This window comes from Bombus huntii, chromosome 2 (assembly GCF_024542735.1).
Source record: "Bombus huntii isolate Logan2020A chromosome 2, iyBomHunt1.1, whole genome shotgun sequence".
NCBI lineage: Eukaryota > Metazoa > Arthropoda > Insecta > Hymenoptera > Apidae > Bombus > Bombus huntii.
The window spans coordinates 787590-813739 of record NC_066239.1 but is presented as its reverse complement, the minus strand read 5'-3'; the positions used below and the strand labels follow the sequence as shown (position 1 = coordinate 813739).

Below are 26150 nucleotides of genomic sequence, written 5' to 3'. Positions count from 1 at the left end.
TTAGTCAAATCAGTCTGGCATGCATTAATTTTAGAAGTAGCGAGGTAAGTTTCGTGCTATTCCTCATACTCTTCTTCTACGAACAGTATTCCTATTCTTGATAGGACAGTCGTGATAGGACAGAGTGTGACAGTCGAAATACACTCGCAGCAGAAATTGATTATACACTAGAAAACAATAAAAAGGGATATAAACATATGTCCTATTTGTTTTTGTTTATAAGATTTAATGAGTTTTGTGCCGCATTATTTGTTTTACAGAAGATGCTCAAAGAGACCATCATGCATTCCAAGGCAAACCTGCGAACATCGTATCGTTAGATGTTAGGTTTATCCTTAGATTTCAGTGATCGCTGTTGCCTCCTATCGCATTTTAGCGAATAGCTAACAAATTTTTATATGAAAATTTTCTAAATATATAAATGGATTGAAGCTCCGGTTTTTTTAAATTTTTATTTGAAGAAAAATAAACAAAAATTCGTTAAAAATTGAAGATTGCCGAAGACTTAGCTGTCATACCAACATATGTATCACAATAGAATGTCTTACTGGCATTTTAACTTCAACCTGTCTTAATAAATGACGCATGTTTCTAGACTGTTTCCAGATTTCTACGAAACACGTAGGATTTTCTAGTTTTTCTTAAAATGAAAAAATACTAAATAGGGCACATTCGTACTAACAAGAAGGAGGGCAAAATTGTCGTAAAGTTGAACAACGTCAGGCCAAGTGGCATCGATAATCCTTCATAGTATGTGGTTGCTAACATACGTTTTTTTGTGTTTCAGTGAAAAACTTGGAAGCATCGACCGCGGAAAATGCTAGTGAAAGTAAGAAGGATGTTGCGAAGACGGAAGAGTTGGACGAAAAGAACGATAGTGACTCTTCGAAAGCTTCTAGTCCGTCTACTTCAGAGAAATCCAGCTCTGAGAAAATCGATCAAAAGTCGAATCCTACCCCCAGTATATCCGAACCGAATACCCAAACTACCATCCCTTCGGTGACAACGACGACAACTTCGACAACTACCTCGACGATCACATCGACGACGACTGCTACGACAACTACCTCGTCATCTAGGTTTACGACCTCGACGGTTACTTCACCGACGTCCACCACGAAGCCTCCTCTAAGAAGAAGGCATACCACTGGCCCTGGGATGACCTTCCCAGCCACGGACCCGCCGACCTATTCGACCAGTATGACTTTCTCGAGGACCAGTCCTCTGCCTAGTCCTCATCTCGATAAAAGGTTCTTCGACAGCAGTTTGATAGAAATGAAGAGTCAAGCGAGTAGTTCTAGCACTCTTGATTATGATTCGACGGAGGAAGTCTGGGTTCGCAGGGTAGATTTCGTTCAGGAGAGAAAGAGAAAGGTAAGTGAAATTGTTTCTGCCAAGTTATATATTTAATTTTTTGTGGAAATTCAATCACATCTTTTCAAGAAATGAGGCTTTGTCTGATCATGTGGGTTGTTAATGATGGTATTAGTATCACGGTAGGAAATATTAGGGGAGTAAAGGAAAGGTATGCTAAGACTTATTGTTAGATGTTCTAGGTATCTACATATTACATACATTGGTTATGAGAGGTTTTATCTATGAGGAAAGTCGTCTTAGGGATAGCTAGATTAGATAGATGATTGAACAAGAGAAACGATATGCTGATGCTAGTGACAGTGACACCGTAACTTACTCGCTTTATTAATGGATAATAGAAATGTAGTTGAGAAAATATTATTATAAAAAATAATCTTTTGGTTTATTCGTAATCATTGTTCCTTTTGTTTTTAGTGCTAATTAGTAAACTAGGTATAGGTAATTGTGAGCCAATTTTGAATTATCTGAACTGTTTATTCATATAGTTTGATAAAATTTGATAGTCATTAGATAAAATCGATAAATTTCTATTTCCTATGCAATTTTTTTCTATACTGTTACAAATATCTAAATATATTCTAAAAAGTTTTTACGAAGACATCAGTTTGAAAAAGTTAATTCTTAGTTTTAAGGCAATTTTAAGACAATGGTTATTAAATTTCTAAGAGATTTCTGGCGATTTCTGGTATTCTGGTAACTCATTACTAACCAAAAAATATTCTCATCGCCAAAAATGATGATCTGTAACTAAAAACAATTTCCGTCATGAATGATGGTTATTTATAAACAAAATGATTTCGATCATTTATAATTGTTATTCTTAAGCAAAATCGTTTAAATTCTGATTTTCATACAATAACTTTACATACATATGTAAGTTAATTAGGTTGTATTTTATATTAATATAGATTTTATTTTTTTACAAACATTCATATTAATATATATATTTATATATATGCGAAAATGGACGGTGACTGAAGAATCGCGGAAATTGAAGATACAGTTTCAAATTACGACATGATTGTTCGTTTATTTTCTTAAATAATGAGTATGAAATATCTTTTTATACATAAAAATAGTTGGTCACAAGGTTGTTTACGAGTCGATGATACTTTTCATCTAAATTCCTTGCGTTTAGGCAGGAAATTATCAGCAGCGATAATAATGTTCGTTTCCGGTTAGAACGGAGAAAGAACGTTGCTTATTTTGTGAAGGTCTGCTGTTTTGTTGCTTCTTATATCTTTTAAAAGAAATAAATTGCACGAAGATAAAGTAAATGTGATGGAAATAGTTCGTTATTAACTATTTAAATTGTCGTTCACGACTATACATATTCGCGTAGTGTACATCATAGTAAGGTGTGGTGGATTGATTCCTTACTTCACGCGTGATTTCACAAAATGATTTGCATTTTAGTTTATTTCTTTATTTTCCATAGTCCTTCCCTCTGGGTTAGAACGGTCTTTCAGTTACATTTCCCTTTGATCAAACGATTTGTATTTATATAGTAATTCTTTTCTCCTTTTCAAGTATTGGAAATAATCTTTAAGTAACTATTAATTGTTAATTATTATTTCGTTAGATGCTTAGTATAAAAAGAATTTGAAAAGAATATTGTTTAAGACAAAATTTTATTTTATTTTACTATTATTACATATAATCGTATTTATTGATGTCGATATATGATATAATGAAATTTATTAGTAACTTTGTTTTATAAATCAATTTTATGTATGTTACGTATGTTTTTACCAATATTATTATGTTTTAAAGCAGTTTTATAGTATGTTCTGCAGTGAAATACTGCAGATTTTTATTTATTTATGGGAAATTTAAAAGTGTAAGTGTGCAAAGAATGCACATAATATACAATAATATGTAAAGTAGCTGAAATGGGGAACTTGTAATGGTATCTAATAGTGAAAATAAATTTCTACTCAGATTTGATTTCTTTCGTTCTGGTAGTAATACATATTGAGTAATATTGGCAGAAACTGTCTTTAAAGAAGTGATATGTATAGTCGCACGAATTTACTTCAATATCGAAATCCTAAGGATTCAAATTCTCGGTAGCAGGTCTTTTTTGAGATACAATTCATTACCAGTAAGAGGTCTATAGATATGACAGAATTAGTTTTCTAACTTTGCCAATTTTTCAATATTTATTTTTTTTAAGAATTTTTTTTTAAGAAGAGTAAAACATGCGAATCATGTAAAACAGTTTTCGTAAATAACAAGTGTAACGAACGATCCTGAACATAAACAGTTATTGCGTAGTTGTGTGACGAAAGGTGTGATACATTGGCCTCAAGAAACTTGGAGGGCCTTACCTTCTTCTTCTTTAAAGTGTAGATTACCTTACTATCACTAAGTGTCAGGGCAACGAACAGAGATCTTCGTAACAAAGTCTTTTCTTATTTTTAAAACAACAAAGGATATCCATAGAACGTGAAATAATTGCACAAAATTTTTGTTTTAATTAACAAATCTTAAGGTTCAATAAATGAAATTATCTCAATTTTTATGTTGATTACAGATATTTTTTTGATTAATATTTCGCCTTAACAGAATGTGTATGTTTTAGTTATTAGTTTTTGATGTGAATTTATTTTTTATTTAATATTATAATATAAAATTAGAAAAATGTATTAGTTTAAATCACAAAATATAAAAAAAACATTTGATGTCAAGAGTAAAGATCGACATATGTGTATACATATATACGTAAGTATGTACTTATACTACTGATCAAAAGTATACACATATTTACAATTAGTTATTTTTGATAAGATATAATTTAATTACAGAATCATAAGTAATGAACTGTGTGTTGATAAACAGTCAGTATATTCTGTATTATAAGAATATTTCCTTATTAAAACACGGTAAAATTAATTTTAAAGAACTAATAAATATGAAAATTTGTAAGAAAGCATTCTGAGGAAAATGTCTATCCCCAGAGACTATCTAGTTTTTAAGATCTAAATTGTATAAAAAGATTTGTCTAAAGTCACGAAAAGACTGTTGTTATCATCTACTTGAACACTAAAAAAATTAAGAATTTAAACATTTTAAATGAATTTCAAGTAGGAATTAGATATATCGATGAATCGTATGTATGTAATATATGTATGTAATATTTAATCTTAGTATACTGCCGGAAAATTTCTAAACAGATAATTAAGGTCTATTATTTGAAAATTCTATAAGAATACGATAAATATTACTTTATATATTTATTGACTTATATATTTTACTAACATTCATGCATCGTATGTGGAAATTTGACTAAAGACTAAACAAAGTATTTAGCATATTTAAAATATTTAAAAACATATTTAAAATACTAGCATATTTAATTTAAAAACACTGATTATAGTAGATAAGTTCAAAAAAGAAATATCTTACTTTCGATGATACGATAATGCTAATGGTAATAATAATCATTAATCTCCGCATGAGATTAGAGATCAATTTACAACATTTATCTACATACTATTAAGAATTGCATAAAATCTTAGGTGGAAATGTGTGTAAAGGTGTTCGAAGTTTGTATTTCTAAATTTTCGATATCGTTCGATCCAGATCTCGATATGTGACTTTAATGTTTCAATTCAATGTTTCGTGGGTGAGGTTAGGAGACAGGGGAACGTAGGTACAAGGCTTCCTTTAAGCTTTATCGATTCGGTTGAAAGACGAATTACAATGCGTTGAGGGCTATTATGACTATGACGGATACGTCGACACGTAAGGTCTCCTTTGCGAATGCTTCCCGTACGTGGATTGTTGGCTCAATTAGTAACGCATAGAGATTAGGTTAGTAAATAAATCGTACGAAAGACGATTTGTAATGAAGATAAGACAATACATGCGATAGTATCGATCAGTAATGCTAATTAGATAATGCTCGAAAGGAAGTTCAATCTAGAATGTTCACAATCTTAAACATGTTCTTAAGCTTCGCATCGTCCGATTTGCTAAAAACGACCAACGAAATCAAGCGAAGTAAACGTGCTTTATTTGTTTGCGATATTTTACTCTTTGTTGCGTAACATGGCCGTCTGACGACTCATAAGCCCGTTTTAGAATACAAAGAATTTTACACGTGCTTCGTGTTCGCTATAGGCATCCGAACTGAGTAATTGCATACTCTGTGCGGTTAATCTATTTTAGTCGTGACATTTTCATGTTGCATTCTTTCATAGAATTGTTTCGTTGTTATTTCCAACAATGATGAGAGTTATTTAACGTGTCTTATATTTTTCCTTGAATTAGAGAAAAGCTTGATGCATGTATGTACATCTTTATCGTCGAACGCGCTTCTCGACGCATTGCAGATCTTAATGTTATTTGCATTAGTTGATAGATGGCGATGCAATACGTCGAAGCTCAACTGCCATCTTTATGAAATTATGTACCTATATACATACCTACATATTCGGAATGAAAACCGTAAACATACACTATATTATATTATATTATATCATATTATATTATATTATATCATATTATATTATATTATATCATATTATATTATATTATATTATATCATATTATATCATATTATATTATATTATATTATATTATATTATATTATATTATATTATATTATATTATATTATATTATGTTATGTTATGTTATATTATATTATATTATATTATATTATATTATATTATATTATATTATATTATATTATATTATATTATATTATATTATATCATATTATGCACGATGACAACTAATTGAGATTTCGCAACGCGTGTCGTCGCGCTTAAATGGTTATATGTTACAAATAGTTTCTACTTTTATTCTATATATACGTTTAAATAAGGAATATATATAAATATATATAATACAATAAGAAATATGTTACAGTACGAACATAAGTATACAAACAAGAATTATAAGTATGGAAACGACGACTGGAATATTTACAATAATCTCTTACTTATGATGTTTTACACGTTTAGTCTGTTTATCCTTACGAAGGAACTGAAGGAACACGAAGGGGTTAGGTTGGCAATACAGATAAAATGATAATATTAAATTTAGCTTTTAATAAAATGTGAATCACGAAAGTATTAACAATAACGTGTAAAGTCTAGCACATACAAATTGTCCCGCTTAAAAATTGTCAGTGACCTTGAAAAATAGAAAAAGAAAAATGATGAGCGGAAAAGCGAAAGTCATCATATTTGTTGTTCTACATCAATCAACTTGGTTTTGACACAATATTTTTGTATACATAGAAGCAATTATTAATGTATTAAGCAATCCGAAGTAGACGAAACTTTTTGTATTATACCATTAGTATTGTAAGTATTGCATTAGTGTTGTATCTGCAGTGTGCAAATTGTAACACTTTATTATATTTTTTATATTATTAGTGCTAAATCGAGCAATCTTAAGAGAATCATATAAGTTCGAAGCATTAAATCGTGCAATACGGTTATCTTCTAAAACGTAAAGGTAGTAAAGGTAAAGGCGAGAATATAATCAGCAAACATAATTCGTTGATTATCGCGTAGGTCAAGAAATTTTGCCTGATATTTTTTCCGGTGGCAATGAACTAGTATTTTCTTATCCAGCACTACACAAAAAGCCGTATTCAATGTAGAGGATATTAGAAATTTTGGGAATGGCTGTCAATAGCGGCGTAATTCAGTAAGATTACACGAAATAGGTATAAATTAGTAATATTACATCTGTAGCCGAGTTATATGGCTTTAAATTTCGGTTAAACGTTTTTCAAGCTTTGGAATGACTGGCCTGGATGGGTATATACGAGGTATTATCTTATTAATCACAATTCATTCGCGATAAGAGAACATTACCACAATTCTCCAGGGAAAATTATTATCGATACGATTTCTTGACGAAACGAAAAGATATCAGATAGGTGATAGTGAATCCCTGTGGCTTGTGCCACCCACGAGTGCTGGTACTGTCAGTCAGTGGCGAAATCTCAATAGATACACGACCCCCGCGTCATGAATATTTGAAAACTTTGGTGGTGCGCTGTTTTTTTCGTCGTTTGTGAAAATATGTCGGCTGTGTCGTTGAGTGTCGGAAGAATTCGGAAATATTCTTTAGTGCCATATTTAGATCGATGTCCAGAATTTCATGGAACTTATAAGGTAATCGAAATATATCGAAACAATCGACATATCCTCAATTTCGAAATTATTAATACATTATACGTGCATTTGAATTATCAATCTGTCGGGCATTGTACTAATTTCTTTATTTAGGTACCCAGTATCTTCCTATGTGTAGTTTCAGTTCTGTGTTAAAAAATAAGTTATATCGTATTTATACTTAAGATCTAACTAAGATTGATCTGCCTTTGTAAACTTTTAATTTTCCAATTATGGATGTTTCTGATCAAGAGACGAACCGGTTAACAAATTAAAAAATACAATTTTAATTCTACTGCGGACTTCAAATTGTTGTTGACTCATTTCTACGAGTAAAAAATTTACTATGTTTTAAGAGAATCTGATTAAATTTTATTCTGAACTAAACTAAAACGAGAAATCACGCATATTGCTTAAATAACTATTCTTCCATGCCTTCTACGAATCTAAGAAATTCTTCATACTTTTTTACAAAAAGCACGGTTGCTTTGTAAATTCCTAGAGGATGTAGCAGGGATAATTTGAGGATAGTTACGAGATGTACCGATCGTTAAAAGGAATATTCTTAATTTTTTATGTACTGACTATGTGAATTATAGAAAAATACCATTCGTAATTGAAATATAAATTGTAGTAGCAAATGTATTTCAATTTGAATAACTTGTTGCCGTACTTTTAGTGTAATCTGATATCGATAGAAAGCAATTCTATACTAATTGAAAATGTTAATACTGTTTAACACTGTTCAATTACCAAATTGTCGATTGATTCTTGCGTTAATGTTTGTAGTTCGCCACACGTTATGAATTCAACATATCCTAAATTTATATATTTTCAATTTAATTTATGCAATCATTTCAATGAATAGTATTATACATGGATATGCACAGTATTTATTAGCATTATCATTTCATCCCAAGTAAAGTATTATTCTCCACTGTTTCAATTTTTATCCGTTACTATACGTTGCAAATATACACGTATGTATGTATATAACACAGAATTTCATTTCTAAAGTACAATACTCTAAAATAATTAGATCAATGGCAAACAGAGTAAGTTCTATACTAAGAAGTACGTTAGATAATTTACTGTTATATAAATAACAAATTTGTCATTAAAAAATAAATCGATCTATTTTTCAAGGAATATTTTATATACAGGGTGGTTGGTAACTGGTGGTACAGAAATTTTTTTTAGTTTTTTTTTTTTAATTTTTCCATCGAGACAACGATCTACAGTGAGATCCGTTATAACGTATCGCACGCGTACCGAGCGAAAATTCAAAGTCGATTTTCTCGAAAACAAAGCCTCAAACGAAAAATTTTTATTCTATATTTTCTATTCTATATATTCTATATTTTCTATTATTCTATATTTTATTATCTTATCAGCTGTAAAACACGTGTTCGTTGTAGCAACACTGAAGACCAAAGTTTTCTTATACCAGAGTATAAGGACAACTTGATGAACATAATGCGTCAACAACTAGTAAATACTCGGCGGGTTCGCTAGCTACGCTCGTAAAGGGCGTATGCGGTAGTAAGATGTCGCGAGTTCGAGACCACTCCTGGGCAAGCCAAGGTGGAAAACCAAATATCATCTTAGAAGTATATACAACGGGCAAGCGGGGCCCCCCCTTGCCTACTATGTTGTTGTGCTTCTATGAGTGTTTGGGAAGTACCCCCGGAGAACGGTTTCACTCGTTGCTGAACTACACCTAGGCCCGCCCGTGGGGTTTTAGCCGATAAAAATCCGCCGGATTTCCCCACGTAAAAAAAGAGGTTTTTTTTTTTTTTTTTTTTAATTTTTCCATCGAGACAACGATCTACAGTGAGATCCGTTATAATGTACCGCAGGCGTACCGAGCGAAAATTTAAAGTCGATTTTCTCGAAAACGAAGCCTCAAACGAAAAATTTTTATTCTATATTTTCGACTTCTTTTTTCGCGTAGAATTACCCTCTTTCCGCTTGTACCACCAGTTACCAACCACCCTGTATAAGTTTCAAATATTTTTAATATGTACAATATCTATATATTTTCAAATATACTGTGTATACATATGTATATATATTCATACATAGGTATATTCAAATATATATTCATGTTCTTTTAATTTATACAGAATGTGGTTTATGCACTTTGCTCAATATTATTTTTGGATCTTATTTTCCTTTGGCTGTCTTTATGTTGTTTATAAGTATTATATTTCTTAATGTACACAAAGTTTGAGTAGGTCTGAAACAATCTTAAAATTAAAAAAGTGACAATTTTAGCGGGATATTCATTTATTAATTTATCTACAAATTATATCAATATGAATACATGTATGTCTTCTGTCGAGTAAGATATTTTGTAATCTTATCGATTTAAGCTTTAATGATTAGCTATTGACAATTTGTATTTGACTTAACAGAATTACGATAGAATTTTTTCATCGCATAAATAATATACTTTTTCGAAATACGACAAAATTCAAACGAATCCGTCAATATACTTTTAAATATATTTTAATATCTAAAATATAGATACTACAAATATTTTATTATCTGAAATATTGTATTATTAGTATTGTAGTGTTTAGAAACATATTCAGTGTAAAAATTAAATACTCCAAGAAAGAAGTAAAAGTAGAAATAGAAGTGCAAGTAGAAGATATTTTAAAGAATTCATTACTAATAAACACCATAAAAAGAATGGACAATATTTTTGAGAAAGGGCTCTTAAAGTTAGGGTTAGTAGTAAGAGATGAAAAAATCATCGAATTTACAAAGAAAATACTTTAATTTAAACTGCTAATATTTTTAATTAGCTACAGCCTTTTTGGATTTCGCTATGATTTTTCCAAATTCAATATGTACAAATATATTTTATATTTACGAAATGTGTTTTACGATCCAATCTACGTATTTAATCGCTATCTGATACATTTCTGGAAAATTTTTAAATTGACCAAGAGATTCTTTGTTTTTCCAAAGAGTAACTGACATGGTTGTTGTTTATTGTCGCTGGCACTCATTTTTGTTTTCCATAGAAGCTGCGTCTCTCTCCTCCAGATATCGAACGATCTGTTTACAAGCGTCCAGTCCTCGACTGGTTATTTATTTTCTCGTAAATATTTTAGTTTATCATAAAATCAAGCTCGATTTTTACGTTTTTCAATAAAAACAAGATCGCCAGATTTATCTCATTGTTCCTGTATTTCTGTGAATGTACGACAAAGTTGGGAGTAATGTTAAGAAAGGTTAATGTTCCTGAAAACTGTAAAAGAAATACTCGAACAATATGTTAGGAATGAATCAATGAGAAAGATAATTGGGGAAGAGTGAAAGAACTAGTCCTATCTACTGTGGTTAAATTTTTGTCTTAATCTTAACCCCTTAACCTACGACTACGGTCATAGCCCGTACTACGATGATCGGGCCAAACGTAAATATTACGGGCATAGCCCGTAGTAGATGATTGGACCAAACGTAAATATTACGGGCATTCTCGAACGTAAATCGAAGGTTAAGGGGTTAATACCATTCTTATTTTGATGTACATATAAAAATACTTTTAACGTATAAAATAATATTTATGCTAAAAATCCTTTTACATCTTTCTTGAAATTTAAGATATTAGTAACGATAAATAAACTCTAAAACGGCTGAAAGGATGCAGCTGGGTTAACAATTTTTCTTTGAAAATTTAGATCGAAATATTTTGCTACATAATATAAAGAATATGATATTCACGTGGCATTGAGATGTTCAATTTTCCTTACTGTTTTCTGCCCTCTGCCAATTTTAAACTAGATTTATTTCTGGTTTCATAACATTCGTTACGCACTGTATTATGTACATATATAGTTCAGTGGTATTGTATCAGACGTCAGGCCAGTGTAACGTTAATTCAAAAAGCCAGTCGAGCTCGGAACATTGAACGAAACGATTCGCGATTTTAGGGATATATAATATTTTTGTTCGGTCAGCGAAACTAGTGAAATGCGAATGGATATACATACAAATTGCACGAGAAACTACGTGATATTTCATACGCGAAATATGTTTTATTCTTATTGTTTTCACATCTTTTAAGTTTCTTTTGTTTCGTTCCAATAGAATTCTGCATTTAGATCGATTTTATTTCTAAACTGTTTTGTACGTCATTTTGGTGGTACTTTTGCTAAATGTTCTATCATCATTTTTTTATCTGGTCTAAATGTTTTCTACGATCATTAGATTTTCGTAATTATGACTTATTTATCGAGATTGTTACACTAGATTTCTTGTCTATCATCACGAGATAATAGTCACGTGAATTGTTTGTCAAACAGTGGAAAATGTGATTACATGTAGTAGAGTTTCCTGTTATCAGTTCTCACAGGCAATCTTACGCTATCCAGATAGAATTTTTACTTTTTTTTTTCAAAAGCAAGTGCTATTAAATAGCATTCCACGTATCCATAGATACGTACTTTTGTTAAGGACATATAATATTACAACTATTTATATACTTTTCCTTTTTTAAAGTAAAATTTAATAATACTTTTTACATAGTCCTGAGAAATTAGAGTACCAAGATTCGTATCAACGTTTTATTGTCATCTTTCTTGATCAATTCCACATTCCATCCTAGATTCATATAGTGGTGGATCGATATTATAGATACTTATTATTATTTTAAATATATAGAAAACAATATTTAATAAGAATATACATAATTAATATGAAATTATAGTTTGCACGCTTATATTTATACGAAGAAACGAAAATTATTTAAATGCTATGTGATACAAAAATGAAAGAATTGAAACAGAAATAAAATCCTTTAACGCGGATCGTACGAAGATAGGATTAAAATTTATGTCCACGAGCATGAATACAATCGGCCGATGACAACGATCGATTGAATTTCTATGGTTTCTTTATGTCTGTGCTTCACTACGAATCATTACAGTATCATTCCATTCACTGTGAATCGTTAGAAAGAACAGATATATTATATATGCATATGTATATAAAAATTCTGTTCACTGTAATAGATGTCATGATTCGATGAAAAATGTGCGAGAAACGTATCTATGGTGCAGGAAAATAATATATTTGATTAAACTCGTATTATATTATATAAGTTTATATTTCACACACATGCATACACATACGCGCGCGCCCGCGCATCATAATATGTATGATTCCCAAAATTTTTGTTTTACGAACACTTCAAGAAGCTACTGAGAGCTTGCTTAGTGATCTGGTGCCAGATTGTGCGAAAAGGGTACGAAACAGAATTAATTTGAATAATAATGATATAGAATGAATCCTTGAAGACCATCATGAATGAAATTGTACAAATTGTGAATTTTGTTTTAACATTACTATTTTTATAACGTTATTTGCATAATACTTAAACATTAAGTTGTAAAGTATGTTCTCCACTTTTCACTTCATATTGAATAACGTATGAGGCATTTAAGTGCGTTTATTGGAGTTTATTGATACTAAAAATATATCGCTGTGAAAATTCACTCATGACAGAATAATAGCTAGAAAAATTTATCGAATGTCCAGCTGGACAAATTGTGAAGTACAAATTATATAATAAGAAAAAAAAGAAGACGGAATAAATATGATTTCCTTTGATGATAGTTTTTGAGGGTTAATTATATATGTGTCCTTTTTTAAAAAATTAATAAATGTACAATATAAAAGTATGAAACTGCAGATTTTCTTTTGATTAATTTTTGCAATAAACAGTAAATAAATGTTATCTGTTCGAACGATACATGTATATCGATATGTTAATAAATAAAAATATAAGATACATGTACATGTGATTAAGATTAAAGAATATAATGTATTTCTTATGTTATTGCCAATCGATAATTGATAGCATACTGTGTAATGTATCTTACAGAAGAATAATAATTTCTAATAAATGAAAATAATTATTAAAGTAAATATATATAAATATTTTGAATTATGGTCTAAAGCAATTTTTAACAAGATGCAGATAGGAAATTAAATCGAAATTAGTCCAAGTATAAATTTAATATTTAATACTAATTTCTTAATAATCTTAATGTATTATAAAAAATTGTTGAATTCCAATTTTTACTAATAAATAGATTATATAAGACATTTTTATAATATATAGAACCGGCAAAGATAAAGAAGTTGCTTTTTGTCACAAATGTTTCCACGAACAGGTGTAAGACGTAAGACGAGTAGCAGATCATTTACAATAGACCTTGATTACCACTCAGTGAAAGTACTTTAACTGATCCGTCGATATAATTGGATATATTCCAGGAATTCGTAATACACTGTACGAATTACGAAACACAATGTGTTATCTCGATGATCCATCTCACTGTCTAACATGCAGAAATGTTACATTTACTTTGAAAAGGTTATTTGGATAAAGGATAATAAATTGTCAATAATACATTTTCAATTTTACCAATAAAGATCGTCGTCTTCGATTTTTGTCACTTTAAACGAAACGTGAATACTTCTTTCCACATTGAAATTGATAAAAAACCGTTTTTTAACAATTAAATTATAAAAAAATACATATACCTCATGGGATTAAACAAATCTTCTGTTGCTTTCCTGTTATTATTTAAATTATTAAAATTTGATTGTAACGTTAAAATCTCAGAGTTCACTTTTTGATTTGAATATACATACTGGCAGATATGTACATTTGGCAATGTATTGTTCGATAAAAGAAAGTGAAGAAATATATACAAATCGAGTCTTTGAATTAAAAGCAATCTAAGATTTTCAGTTTATTGCGATATTAAACCTTGAGATTGTTTCCATGTACTTACCTTTTCCATCTTAGTAAAACAGTCGGAAAATTAGAGGAACGGCTGGCTATCCTAGATTTGGATACAACTTAGATTTTGTTTTTCTCTTTTAATAGATTCACAACTGTGCTGTTCTTTCGGCACATGTTCAATACTGTTGTATAGTTCTTTATAATTTGCTAATACACGCACACACACACACATACACACACAGAGTTCTGGTAGTACAATTACCAAGAGGATAATTATACATGAAAAAATAAACCCCAATAGAACACAAATTATTTAATACTCAAAAACATTTGACATTTTATGGTACCTATATGTAGATTATAGATATTTTCTGATTAATTTGGTTGAAACAAAATGTGTATATGTTAGCAATAGTCATTGACATGAATTTGTCTTTTATCTAATGAAAAAGATCAAAAGAAATGTATTAGTTTAAATCATAAAATATAATATAACCAGAACATTCGACGACGGAGGCCTAGAAAACATTTCTTTCATATAAAGCTTTATTTCTGTCAAAATTTATCTAGTAAGTACCAAGTAATACGCTTAACTGTGTTTCGAATTGTCGAATTACGTTGTAAGTACATAAATACTTTTACTTACATATATTTATACTTATTGCATTGGTAATAAAGACAAGTAATATACGAGATATTCATTAAGAATAAATTTTATTACTTCAAAAAAATCTTGAAAATATTCTGTCTTTATCATATTAAATTTCTATGAAAGTAATTAATTAACCGGTTAATTGTTGCAACCTCTTTGAAAAGTTTGTGCCTAAAATGTGTCGCAAAAAAAAAGCGATAACGAGTATACTCGTCAAACACAGAGTGTTTGTAACTGTTATAATATAGAACTAAGTTGTAATTAAGTGACTCTTTTATTTTGTAATTTTATCACTGACAGAGCTCGTCATAACACAAAATATCGTCATTTCTTCATGTCGAATTACTCGTCAAAAATACCTAACTGGTTAATAATGACACCTATCTTTTCGTTTTGTTTCATTTATATGCGTTTTTCATTATTGAACACGATAAACATAAACGTAAATAGAAATAGTAAGATTAGTCAAATTGAGGCAGAGTTTAGTGTAAACATCCCAATGTATTAAATAAATATTTCACCATGTATTCATTGTTAAATATAACTTGAAAACGACAAAAAATTAGCAACGATTAACGAAGATTAACAACATGGATGAAAAATCGAACGTGTTCACTGTTGTTTATGATAAGGCAATTTACGCTCACATTTTCAAAGATATCACGAAACATATCTATTCCGAGAAAGACATGCGAGCGTGTCAAAATTTCCTCTTGCAAGATACTTTGCAAGAAAGTCATCAGAGATAATCTAGCTAAATATAAAACATTATATCAACTAGTTCTTGATTATACAACAGTATCTAATCGTCTTATTGTGTCGTTTTATATCTGTGGATAATAAAACTTCATTGCAACTTTATTTCCATTCATCTTTCAACCAATTAGTCTTTCTATTAACCGATAAATTCTCCCCTGTGAAGTGCAACGGCGTGTATTTGCTCTCTGCAACCTAAAATAGTAAAGTACAACAACAGTCGAAATCGAAATAAAAGTCAAATCCAGAAACTGGAATGAAAATAGTAAAACATCTTAGTAAAAGTATGTGATTGAAATTCCAACATATTAAACATTCTCTCAAAGAATTAAAATTAAAACAATATCGGTTTTCTGAAGCTTAAAAATAACCCACATTAAAATAGCAATGAATTTTAATAATTGAAATTAAAATGACTATATTTTATTTCAACAAAATCATTATATTTCAATAATCGAGATGGTAATGTATAAAATGATTGAAATTGTATGTCGAACACTTTAAAGTAGTCAAAATTGATAGTATTTATTCTCTGAACTTTAAGGTAGTAAAGTACGATTATCGAAACTAAAATAGTAGCGAATTTTAATAATCGAGAATTTAATAAAAACATAAAAGTAATTGAAATTACAATTTTAGTTCTCGATATCGCAATATTGAACATTGTTTATAATATATCTATGTACGTGTGTACATATATAATGACTGTTATACTGATTTTTACAGGAACTTGGATCGCAGCCATTGCCAACAATCGTAACAGAAGATGCAGACACGGCGGGTCATGCCTCTCACGATCAAGGTCATAGACCACGCGCAGGTGAGATTGTATTTTGTCGTGTAATTATATATGTTGGTTAAGTTACTTACCTGGTTTGTCTCTGATGTTATTTACATGTCAAATATGTTTTTTCAATCACGATAGGAACGTGGGGCTCACATTCGAGAACAATCAGGAAGCCGACCTCGGGAAGCGCTCCTGGTTCTGGAAAGTCGACTCCTCTTCCGCAACAGGCGGAACCTTCGAGTTCGTCGAGTTCAAGCAAAGGTGGCAGAAAAGCTTCTGGCACGCGATCTGGCTCCACCAGCCGCAGTAATAGCCGTAGTAATAGCGCGGAACGCAGAAGAAGCGGTGGTGGCACTGTCGATGACACGGCTAGCCCTACTAAAAAACCAGCGCTATTCGATGCGTTTAGACCGAGAAGTAAATCTGATGCTAGCAAAAGAAAGCCCAGTATTATAGCGAATATGAAGAGTGCCGTGCAGGTACAATGATAGTTCTAATATCTCTTGACCAACATCAATTAGCTGTTTGGTATCACCTTTGGAATTGGGAAATGCACATGATTTTCATTGATCAACCATGCACATGGTTTTGTTATTGATTAGATGTATAATACTTATTATTAGAGGATGTATTTAAAGTGCTATGCGAAAGTTTTTACATGAGATACGTTTTTTATAATTACAATATTATATATTTCTATGACACTGTTCATGTATGATACTGTGTGATGTTTTCTTCTGTTCAATATTAGTTGAACTTCTTTTAGATATCTTTTTTGAAAAATAAAGTGAAAAATCTATCTGGTTAGAAACTTTTGCACACCACTATATGTTTATTACAGATTATTTTATTCTGTAATTTACATGTAGATTATACGGTTAGAAAGTACTGCAGCTTTCATCATTCAAGTGTATTATAATGAAAGCTTTTCACAAGAAAGAAGGGGAAATGATTAAAGAAAATAACAAATTCATATAGAAAATATAAAGAGTACATAATTAATTAGAACAGCCAATTGATTTTAAATAAATAATGAATTTACATATATTTATATTGAAAAAATCAAGAAGAAGGTGACAGTATTACATTAATTGAATACTATTGGATATTTTGCAGCATTCATTGCATAGAGGCTCACATGGGAGTTCGTCAACAGACGTACGTACGGATAAGGATCATCACAAAGACAGTAAGGATCATAAGGAAGGTAAAGAACCTATGGGACGTCCTCGAGCAGGTTCAGAAAGTAGCAGAAATCCTGTTAGCAAAGTTATGGATCTCATTAGGCATAGGAGTCACAGTGCTCTTAGTGCTGAAGATAAACGAAAAGCGGTGAGCAATTCAATTTTATGCTACATTTTGTATCTTTTGCAAAGTTAAAACGTTATAAGAATATATGTATATTGGCTTCAGCTTGCAATGATGATTACTATGCGTATATAATTACCGATCTAGAATTTAAAATAGATGTCTACTTCAGCATTATGATATTAACGATTAGTAATTATTAAATGCTCGAGCCGATTCGTTTGTGGATGAAATTCTTTATGATACCTGCATATGTATATGTATATATGTATACACACGTAAATATGATTACATAATCAATGCGAACAAATTAATATATAACGTTCGAGTCAACAAATAGAGTCATCATATATTTTACATTCTTTTAATAAGGAATATTAAATACAATTTGCATACATCTAGTATTTCAATTGGTAGACAAAATGATTGTTTAACTTTCATACAGTATTTTTGTTTTACTATGCAATCTTATTTGTTTTAAACTTCCCTCAGGTTATGAATTTTAAATTATTAATTAAATACACCATTATGAAAAGCTTCTCGAACTTTGAATAAGAGAAGTAAAAAGTTTGGATAATCTTTGGTTATATTCGGGTCATTCTTTGAGTTCTACACTGTATAAGTAAAGAACACAAAATTGTATCATGCATCTTATTTCAGTGTTTCTGCTCTCGACAGAGCATGACTTTTTGTAACAAATAACCACTGCTGGTTCGTTCTAACACAATAGTATCTTAGGGAACAAAAGGATGATCTTTGAAAGCAGAGAACACATGTGTTGACGTCGACGATTCATCTTTTCTTTGCACAATTCACCTTACTATAATGCTAAAAAATGGTATTTTTTTTACTATTATGCTAATCTTAATCATGTTGTTTTATTACTTACTTTATGTAATTCTTCCTTATCATATGAAAAATGTTATTTAGGAGAATTTGGATTTAAATATTAAAGCTAAATATTTATTATTTATTTTTATGTTCCAATGAGAATGTAAAAGTTTTGTATCTATAAAACAAAAGGAACTATCGGTTGGGCAACGGTCGTTCTTGTAATGAAGTCGTAAACAGCATCTGTTCAAACATTGAAGTCACTAACTCGTGCTTCGTCACTGATTATTTTAGCGAGTTTCACTGTGAGGATTTTTGTGTTTTTGTTTCAGTTTTAGATCCTGTAGATTCCTAAAAATTTTATATGCATCCCTAAAATTAACGTTAATCTTTGAATCGGAACTAAGAAACTTATTTATTTTCTTGGAATACACCTGCTAATACGTTTTGCGTATTAAGTTAAACAAATAGTTGTATGTTCACTGATTACGTTTGCCAATTACATACATTAATTTAAATGAATATTCTCTCTATACACAGTATGACCCTGAAATAAATTATCTTTTTTAGATAATTTTCAATGAAATTCTCTTTCGCGTTTCAACGTTCTTGGTCGTATGTTGTATCATCGCATGTCACATGACTCGTTAGCGCTGAAACCAGTTTCGTTTCTCTTACCGATCACAATATCGTAGCAAATTTCTTCACTTTGCTGAGAAATTTATTTCTGATTCTTACGGTTTGTTATTTTACGCAAAGAGGTACATACGTAAACTTTGAAGTAAGTGCGAGAGTTTAATTAATATATTTCACTTCAAGTTTAATTGAATAGAAAGACATATTCTTTTCCGAACTTTACAACAAATAAAATTATTACCATTAATTTATTTTATGTTGAATTTAATTTATTAAAAATTGGTTTGCCGTGAATTTTGCAGTAAACGATTAATATGCTTTATATTACATTTCATTTACTGGAATTTTATATTTATCGAATTTACGATATCACTGATTTCCAGTAAAAACTAAACTTAATTTGTTTCGATCAAAATTATTACCGCGAATTTATTTCACTTGAAAACCGTATTAGTTAAAAAAAAAAAGGAAGAAAAGTAGACGAAATAATTTTTAATTAAAATGAAAATAGTTTTATTCAATTTATTTGAATGGAGATCATTACCGCTAGCTCATTATCTTTCATTAAAAGAGCTACGTTATCTCAATAAATAGAAGAAGGAAAATGTAGATCACATAATTTTCTGATATCTGATTTCGTACTGCAACTATTCAAAAAAACTATTTTACTCGCGGATTATTTATTTAAACAATTTACATATAAAATATCCATTGTATATCTAATATCAATTCGTAATGTACTGTCCAAAATAAAAGTTCCTTATTTACGACATACTATCTCTGACATCGAAGTTGATATTTGTGTTAATTGTAATTTCTCATTAGCTACGATTCAGTTCAAAATGCAGTGTTTAAGTCGTTGGGCAGGTGGTTTAAATACATACATGTACATGTGTATAGACAGAAGAGTCTATGACGTGGAGATTTCGGTGGGAGTTATGCGTATATACATCTATATACGTTTGTGCATATGTAAGCAACTTAAGCGTGTGGATGTGTGTGTATGAGCACAGAGAGCGGGGAAAAAGACGGATTCAAAGGCGCTGTTTTTCACTCAGTGAGCTACGGAACTTGCAACGTTGACGGTGCTAGGAAAACGTGCACATATTTTCGATTTGAATCGCGCGTGTCTATTTCTGACCGATCCATTTCCAATCTTATGGAAGATTTACGGTGTGTTGTTCTGGTGAAATTTCAATCGTGATCGAACTTTTTTAACCGTGATCACATCCGTTTTCACGTGTCACACAGCCACAGTTTGTTATTCCAATTAGAGATTTATCTTGTGCCAGTTTTTCTTTTAAGTTGATTTATTAGGAGGAAACCCCTCTAGTGGTGAAAATTATTCTTAATTTTAGATTTGTGATTGTAAAGTAACAGAAAATTGAAAATTTGTCTTGAGTAACGTGATTCTCGATTATTTATATTTGCTGTCTGGCTTATTTTGTAAGTGATATCTTATCTCATAGTAATCAGTATTTTCATACATATGTACATTGTAATACTATTATAGTGTGCATATGTGTGTGTGTGCACAGAACTTACTTTTTTTTATGGATTAACGAACTATTAAATAAAATAAGAAAATTGCGATTACTAATAAAATTACGAAAGCAGGTTGGAGTCACGTCCCAATATTCAGTTATAAAAAATTAGTCTCTTCTTCTAAACAGCGATTCCTCGCCACAGTTCTTTTCCTAAGATCGAAGAATATTTTCAGATCTACAGTGACTTTTGATATTCTAAACCTTAAACATTCTGGAATATTCTTTTAAGGAAAATTGTAGTTTGATCGTATTTATAATTGTATGTTTATGTTTATTATTGCAAAATTACAATTCTATGTTATCATTAAAATATTCAAGTCTTTCTAGTAGTAACGTATATAGATATATATATTCGTTCAACTTATAGAACAAAAAATATCGTATAGTCACAGTCTTCTTAACTGCGACATAAAAGACGCTGAATGGTAACTTACGGTCGTGAAGGATGTCTCGAGTTCATTGACAAAGCTTCTCGCCATTGCATTGTTTAGTTCTTCTAAATCGACAGCTAGCAGTTTTATGCTACTCTTCTTCATCCTCTCTTCCTTCACTTTTTCGCCAATCTCCGCTTCAAATATAATGCTCCAACAACTTATGAAAATAATTTTTGTTTTGCTATCTTCAACCATCAAGTTACACAGTACAGAGTATTACATCTTACCATTATCACAGTATCATGTAATTTTACAAACATTACGTTTAGTCATTTTATTTCATAAATCGCCGAGTCATTAACATTGGTTTAATGTAATCGTAAATTGCTTTACTGTTTTATTATTAATTTTTTTGTTAAGGTTAATTCAATGGTAAGCGCGAATTATTTAAACGTTGAATTTTTTAACCTGTCGAGTGAATCATCCTATTAACCAAAACCTTTTACATACAATTATGAAATTAAAAATGAATAGAAATACATTAATTACAATTAGGATAGTTCTAATTTTTAATCCTTCTAAAGGATATTATTATTTCATTGATTTGTAATAGAAATGGAACGCCACGTAAAAAGTGACCTCTAAATAAAGAAGAGAGAGATTTCGAATAACTAATTAACTTATCTTTTCCGATTAACAAATTAAAACCCCTCATTAAATTATAGCGATAAAACAGAAGTTCAAATTTATTTCAGAAGCAAGTGGTCTATAATTAAGGATTGTTAGCGATTTTAGAATTTTTGCGAATCGTTTATGTCCAGACAATAGACATATGTAGTACATTGTGAAATATGTACACTGCATTGACATATGGAATATATAGTACGATAGGTCACATCTGTCACGTCTAAATTGGATATTTTTGGCCAATTTCTGGAAATATTTGGAGCTCCTTTGCTCGATAACCTAGATCGATAGTCTTCAAATTTAAAGTGAACTATTGTACTGTGCGTATCTTCTTTTTTTTTCTCCTCAGATGTCCTATAAAAGCGATAACCTGTGTAAATGATGGCGATTCTTCCGTTAAAACGAGACGGCGCGATCATTTGCATAACGTTAAAATATTCGATCGGGTGATCGTCGATGTTTTTATGATTTTCTTACTTTATTATGTTTCTTACATTGGTAATTTGTGGTCGGAACGTTATTTACTTGTTAAAAGAAATAGTTAATTACAGGCTATTTTGCTATCAAGTATGGAAACTTATAATTGTTACGAATAGAGAACTTATCGTTAACCAGATTGAAGTATGTAGATACAAAAAATATCGATAATTGCGAAACTTGTGGAAATAATTGATTAGATATAAGAAAGAGTTTCATATGAAAAATATTGAGATTTGTTTTACTCGATAACTTGCTTGGCTATTTCTTCTAATTTTAGAAGATTAATAGATGCTACAGCAATAATACGGACACATACGAAAAGATGGAATATACTCTGCATATTTGATACTAGCTTTGTTACTATATAGTATCTGCATTAGATATTTATTGGTTCTCATATTATCAGTTTTCTGTTTACGATATTAAATGAGTTAAAATAGGTATTATATCTTTATGGCGGCAATGTGTCGTTAATAAAGTAAAAAAATAATGCGGGTTATTTTGTTCATAAAGTATTAAAAACAACATTAATTCTTACAATTGTTAAAGAATTAATATTGGTTTTGCATATATGTATATGCATAGAATAAAAGATCGGAGTCAGGTTCACGTATAAATTATCAATAATTTGATTTCAGAAAATGTAAATTTGCCCAGCAGAATAAATTATTTATGATCAGTAAGACCGAGTTGTCACGTATCATAAACGATCGACTTTGTACATATAAATTAAAAATAATTACAGAAACTGTTATTTAAAACAGAAAAATACCATAGTCGTTAAGGTACGACTTCAAAAATTGATCAGCCTTAGATGTATTCGAATAAATTCAACTATGATAATAGTAGAGTGAGAAATTCACGTATCGTAATGACAGTTGTGTTTTAATCCTATTGCGCGTGTTGTAACGTTTGATTATCTATTTTCTAAAAAGTAAGTTCAAAAGTTCAGAGCAGAATTTTTAAACGATCTTACGAACTACAGTTTTGTAGTATTATAACAATTAAGTGATATCAAGACTTATAACAATAATATTTAAAAACAGCAAATTCACAATGTTAATGGTAGCTGCATATATATTTTGATCATGATGTAATAATATATCTATAATAGCTTCAATTTTCGGTAATTTCTATTATAAAATACTTACTATATCTGTTTACTGTAAAATATTATATATGATTTTACGATGATATATATGTATATACATTGAATTTAGTTTAATCTAATTTGGATAAATATAATACTACGTTATAGTTAATTCTCATCCACAGCATGGAACGTTTTGAACGTGTAAATATTTTCATAAAACGTGTTTTGATAAAAACGTGTCACCTGAGAATTTACGATGCAAATGTAAAGCTATTGCATTTTAACGTTTAGTTGTTATCATATTCAGTATACGGCATTCTTTGTGATATCGTAAAGAACAAGCCTTTTCGTAACTTCGTTATCTATAATGAACTGATTTTATTAACGAGAAGATTTAAATAAGATTTGAAAAATACGTAGTCATTTTTATCACATTTAATTATTCATAGATGGAATGTTCTTCTATTTCCGGTTGACAGAAAGCATTACTTGTACAATTTTACCATAAACAATGCCGTTCAGGCGACCAGTTATCATTGTTCACCGTTGAATTATCAATTCATCAAACTTGACAATTAGATATCAGTATTTTCTACATCCTTTTTGTGTTTTTTGGTAAATCACTTGTATGCCTTATTATTACGCCTTCTATACCTTATTTTCTCTTTTTTATATTTTATCTTTGTTTCTTTATAATGCAGGTTTGAAATAACAATTTTAATTCAGAAATTAATTGACAAAATTAATCCATCTGATTTCTTTTACATCTATAAGAATACAGTGAACAAACTTCATATTGTCAGATTTGAAATTATGTGATTATATATGTGATACTGTGTTAGTGCGTAATAAGTTGAAAGTGCAATATGTCGTCGTATTTTCGATGGATAAAAGGTGGAAAAAAGGATGATTACTTAGAAGGGAAACCAAGAAGTCGTTCCTTAGATTCGAAGAGTCTCGAAGCATCAGGGATACGGTTGATCCTCCAAAATGTACTTAAAATTTATTACTTTATTATATAATGTATTTTTTAAGATATAAAATGTCAATGATTTTAATGGTTTGTAATAATCATCATTGCAATGAATATTCAATATATCTCTTAAAGGTAATTTACACTATACGGCGCGGAGCGTCACGTAACGATAATGTAACGTAACGATTGGGGATGGATAGTGTGAACGGTCTTATTTAAAATGTATGTTTCAATGTTCTCATGCTGGTGTCGCTCCGGTAGCGGTACGTGACAGTCCGTGCTGTATAATGTTAAAATTGATCTTTGTACAAACGAACAGTACGGGAACAATTCATTTAAATCACATTTTCTATTTTGTACCGAGGAGCAATTTCAAAATTTAGAACGTTGTCAATTTATCAAGTTCTTTTATTTTGTTTTGTAAAATTTTATCAAATTTTGTTCAGTTTTTCTAAAATTAAAAATATAAATTAACACGCTATAATGTTTCAGTACAGAAATATATTAATATATTAGCTATATGTTTATATATGTTTGCTTTACAAATTATATCTTCAACTTCTAGAAAATTAACATGCTTTTCCTATTTTTATCGATGTATTCTATATTAAAACATTTCTTTGTAGTCATAATGTTATTAAAATCAAGAATCATCGGGAATTCATCGAGTATTTATGTAACTTTTCTGTGATCTTCAAACATATTAGTTACTTCTATTGTATTTCAATAATCAATCCGTTTAAAACAAATGTTTGTTGCTGTTACAGAGAACTGCAGCTCAACATCAGTCTCAAACAGCCTCACAAAGTAAGTATAAATATATTTTATATTTAATTAGATTTGGAATCGTGTGTCTGATTATTAGTTCCAACAACATAAACATTTAAGTAATAACGACCATACATACATGTCGAAATAACTGAGATATGTATATGATGATGTCCGACTAATGATGTCTGACTGATAGTGTCTGAAAAACAAAATTACATGTTTTTTAATTACTTTTTATACCGTCACGACATGTTGTGACATATTATATATAATCAATTAAATAAAAATCAGTACGTCTATTAAAAATTAATACATATATACGTATAGATATCTATATTTATATACGTATATAACGTTCCTAATTAAAAAGATGAAAGTTCTAAAAAATAGAAAATATTTTTAAGGAATATTTAGACTACATTAAGAACATATTATATACCTCTTCTATAATAATCACATCACAACTATGAGATAATGCTACGTAAATGTATATTACAATTTCTCAATATTTAGATACTGTACACGTACATACGCTATTGCTCAGAAATATTTGGGTACGTGATTATTTAGAGAATATAATTCAACCGCAAAGTCAGAAATGAAAAGAAGTCAACGATAATTCTATTATTTGTTGTTATTACAGATTTTTTGCTATATCGTAAGGCATTATGACATAATAACATTGCTTTTCAAAACCTAATATGCAATAATGAAATTTCCTTCTATAAGGTCCGGAATAGTTTCATTATTTAAAAAGTTCTGAATCTTCAGATTGTTTAGTTTTCAAATTATCAAGGTGGAAATGGTTCTTCTAAATGATTGAATATCGTGATTAAATCATGATTAATAAATTACAAAATTTATTAATTATTTATTTATTATTAATTATTTATTATTTATTATTATTAGTAATACATGTATGTTACTAATTTTCTTATTTAATTATGAATAATATATATTATATATAA

The 26150-nt window shown here is 29.8% G+C and overlaps 1 protein-coding gene across 1 annotated transcript in view; it reads left to right on the top strand.

Moving 5' to 3' along the window:
* The window catches only part of LOC126873570 (serine-rich adhesin for platelets-like), a 134060-nt gene that overhangs the window by 37419 nt on the left and 70491 nt on the right, over positions 1–26150 (top strand). The window contains exons 3-7 of the mRNA XM_050634614.1: positions 788–1374; positions 16419–16512; positions 16618–16958; positions 17596–17811; positions 25179–25218. Of these exons, the coding sequence (XP_050490571.1) occupies positions 788–1374; positions 16419–16512; positions 16618–16958; positions 17596–17811; positions 25179–25218 (1278 nt within the window). The remainder of the gene's footprint in view (positions 1–787; positions 1375–16418; positions 16513–16617; positions 16959–17595; positions 17812–25178; positions 25219–26150) is intronic.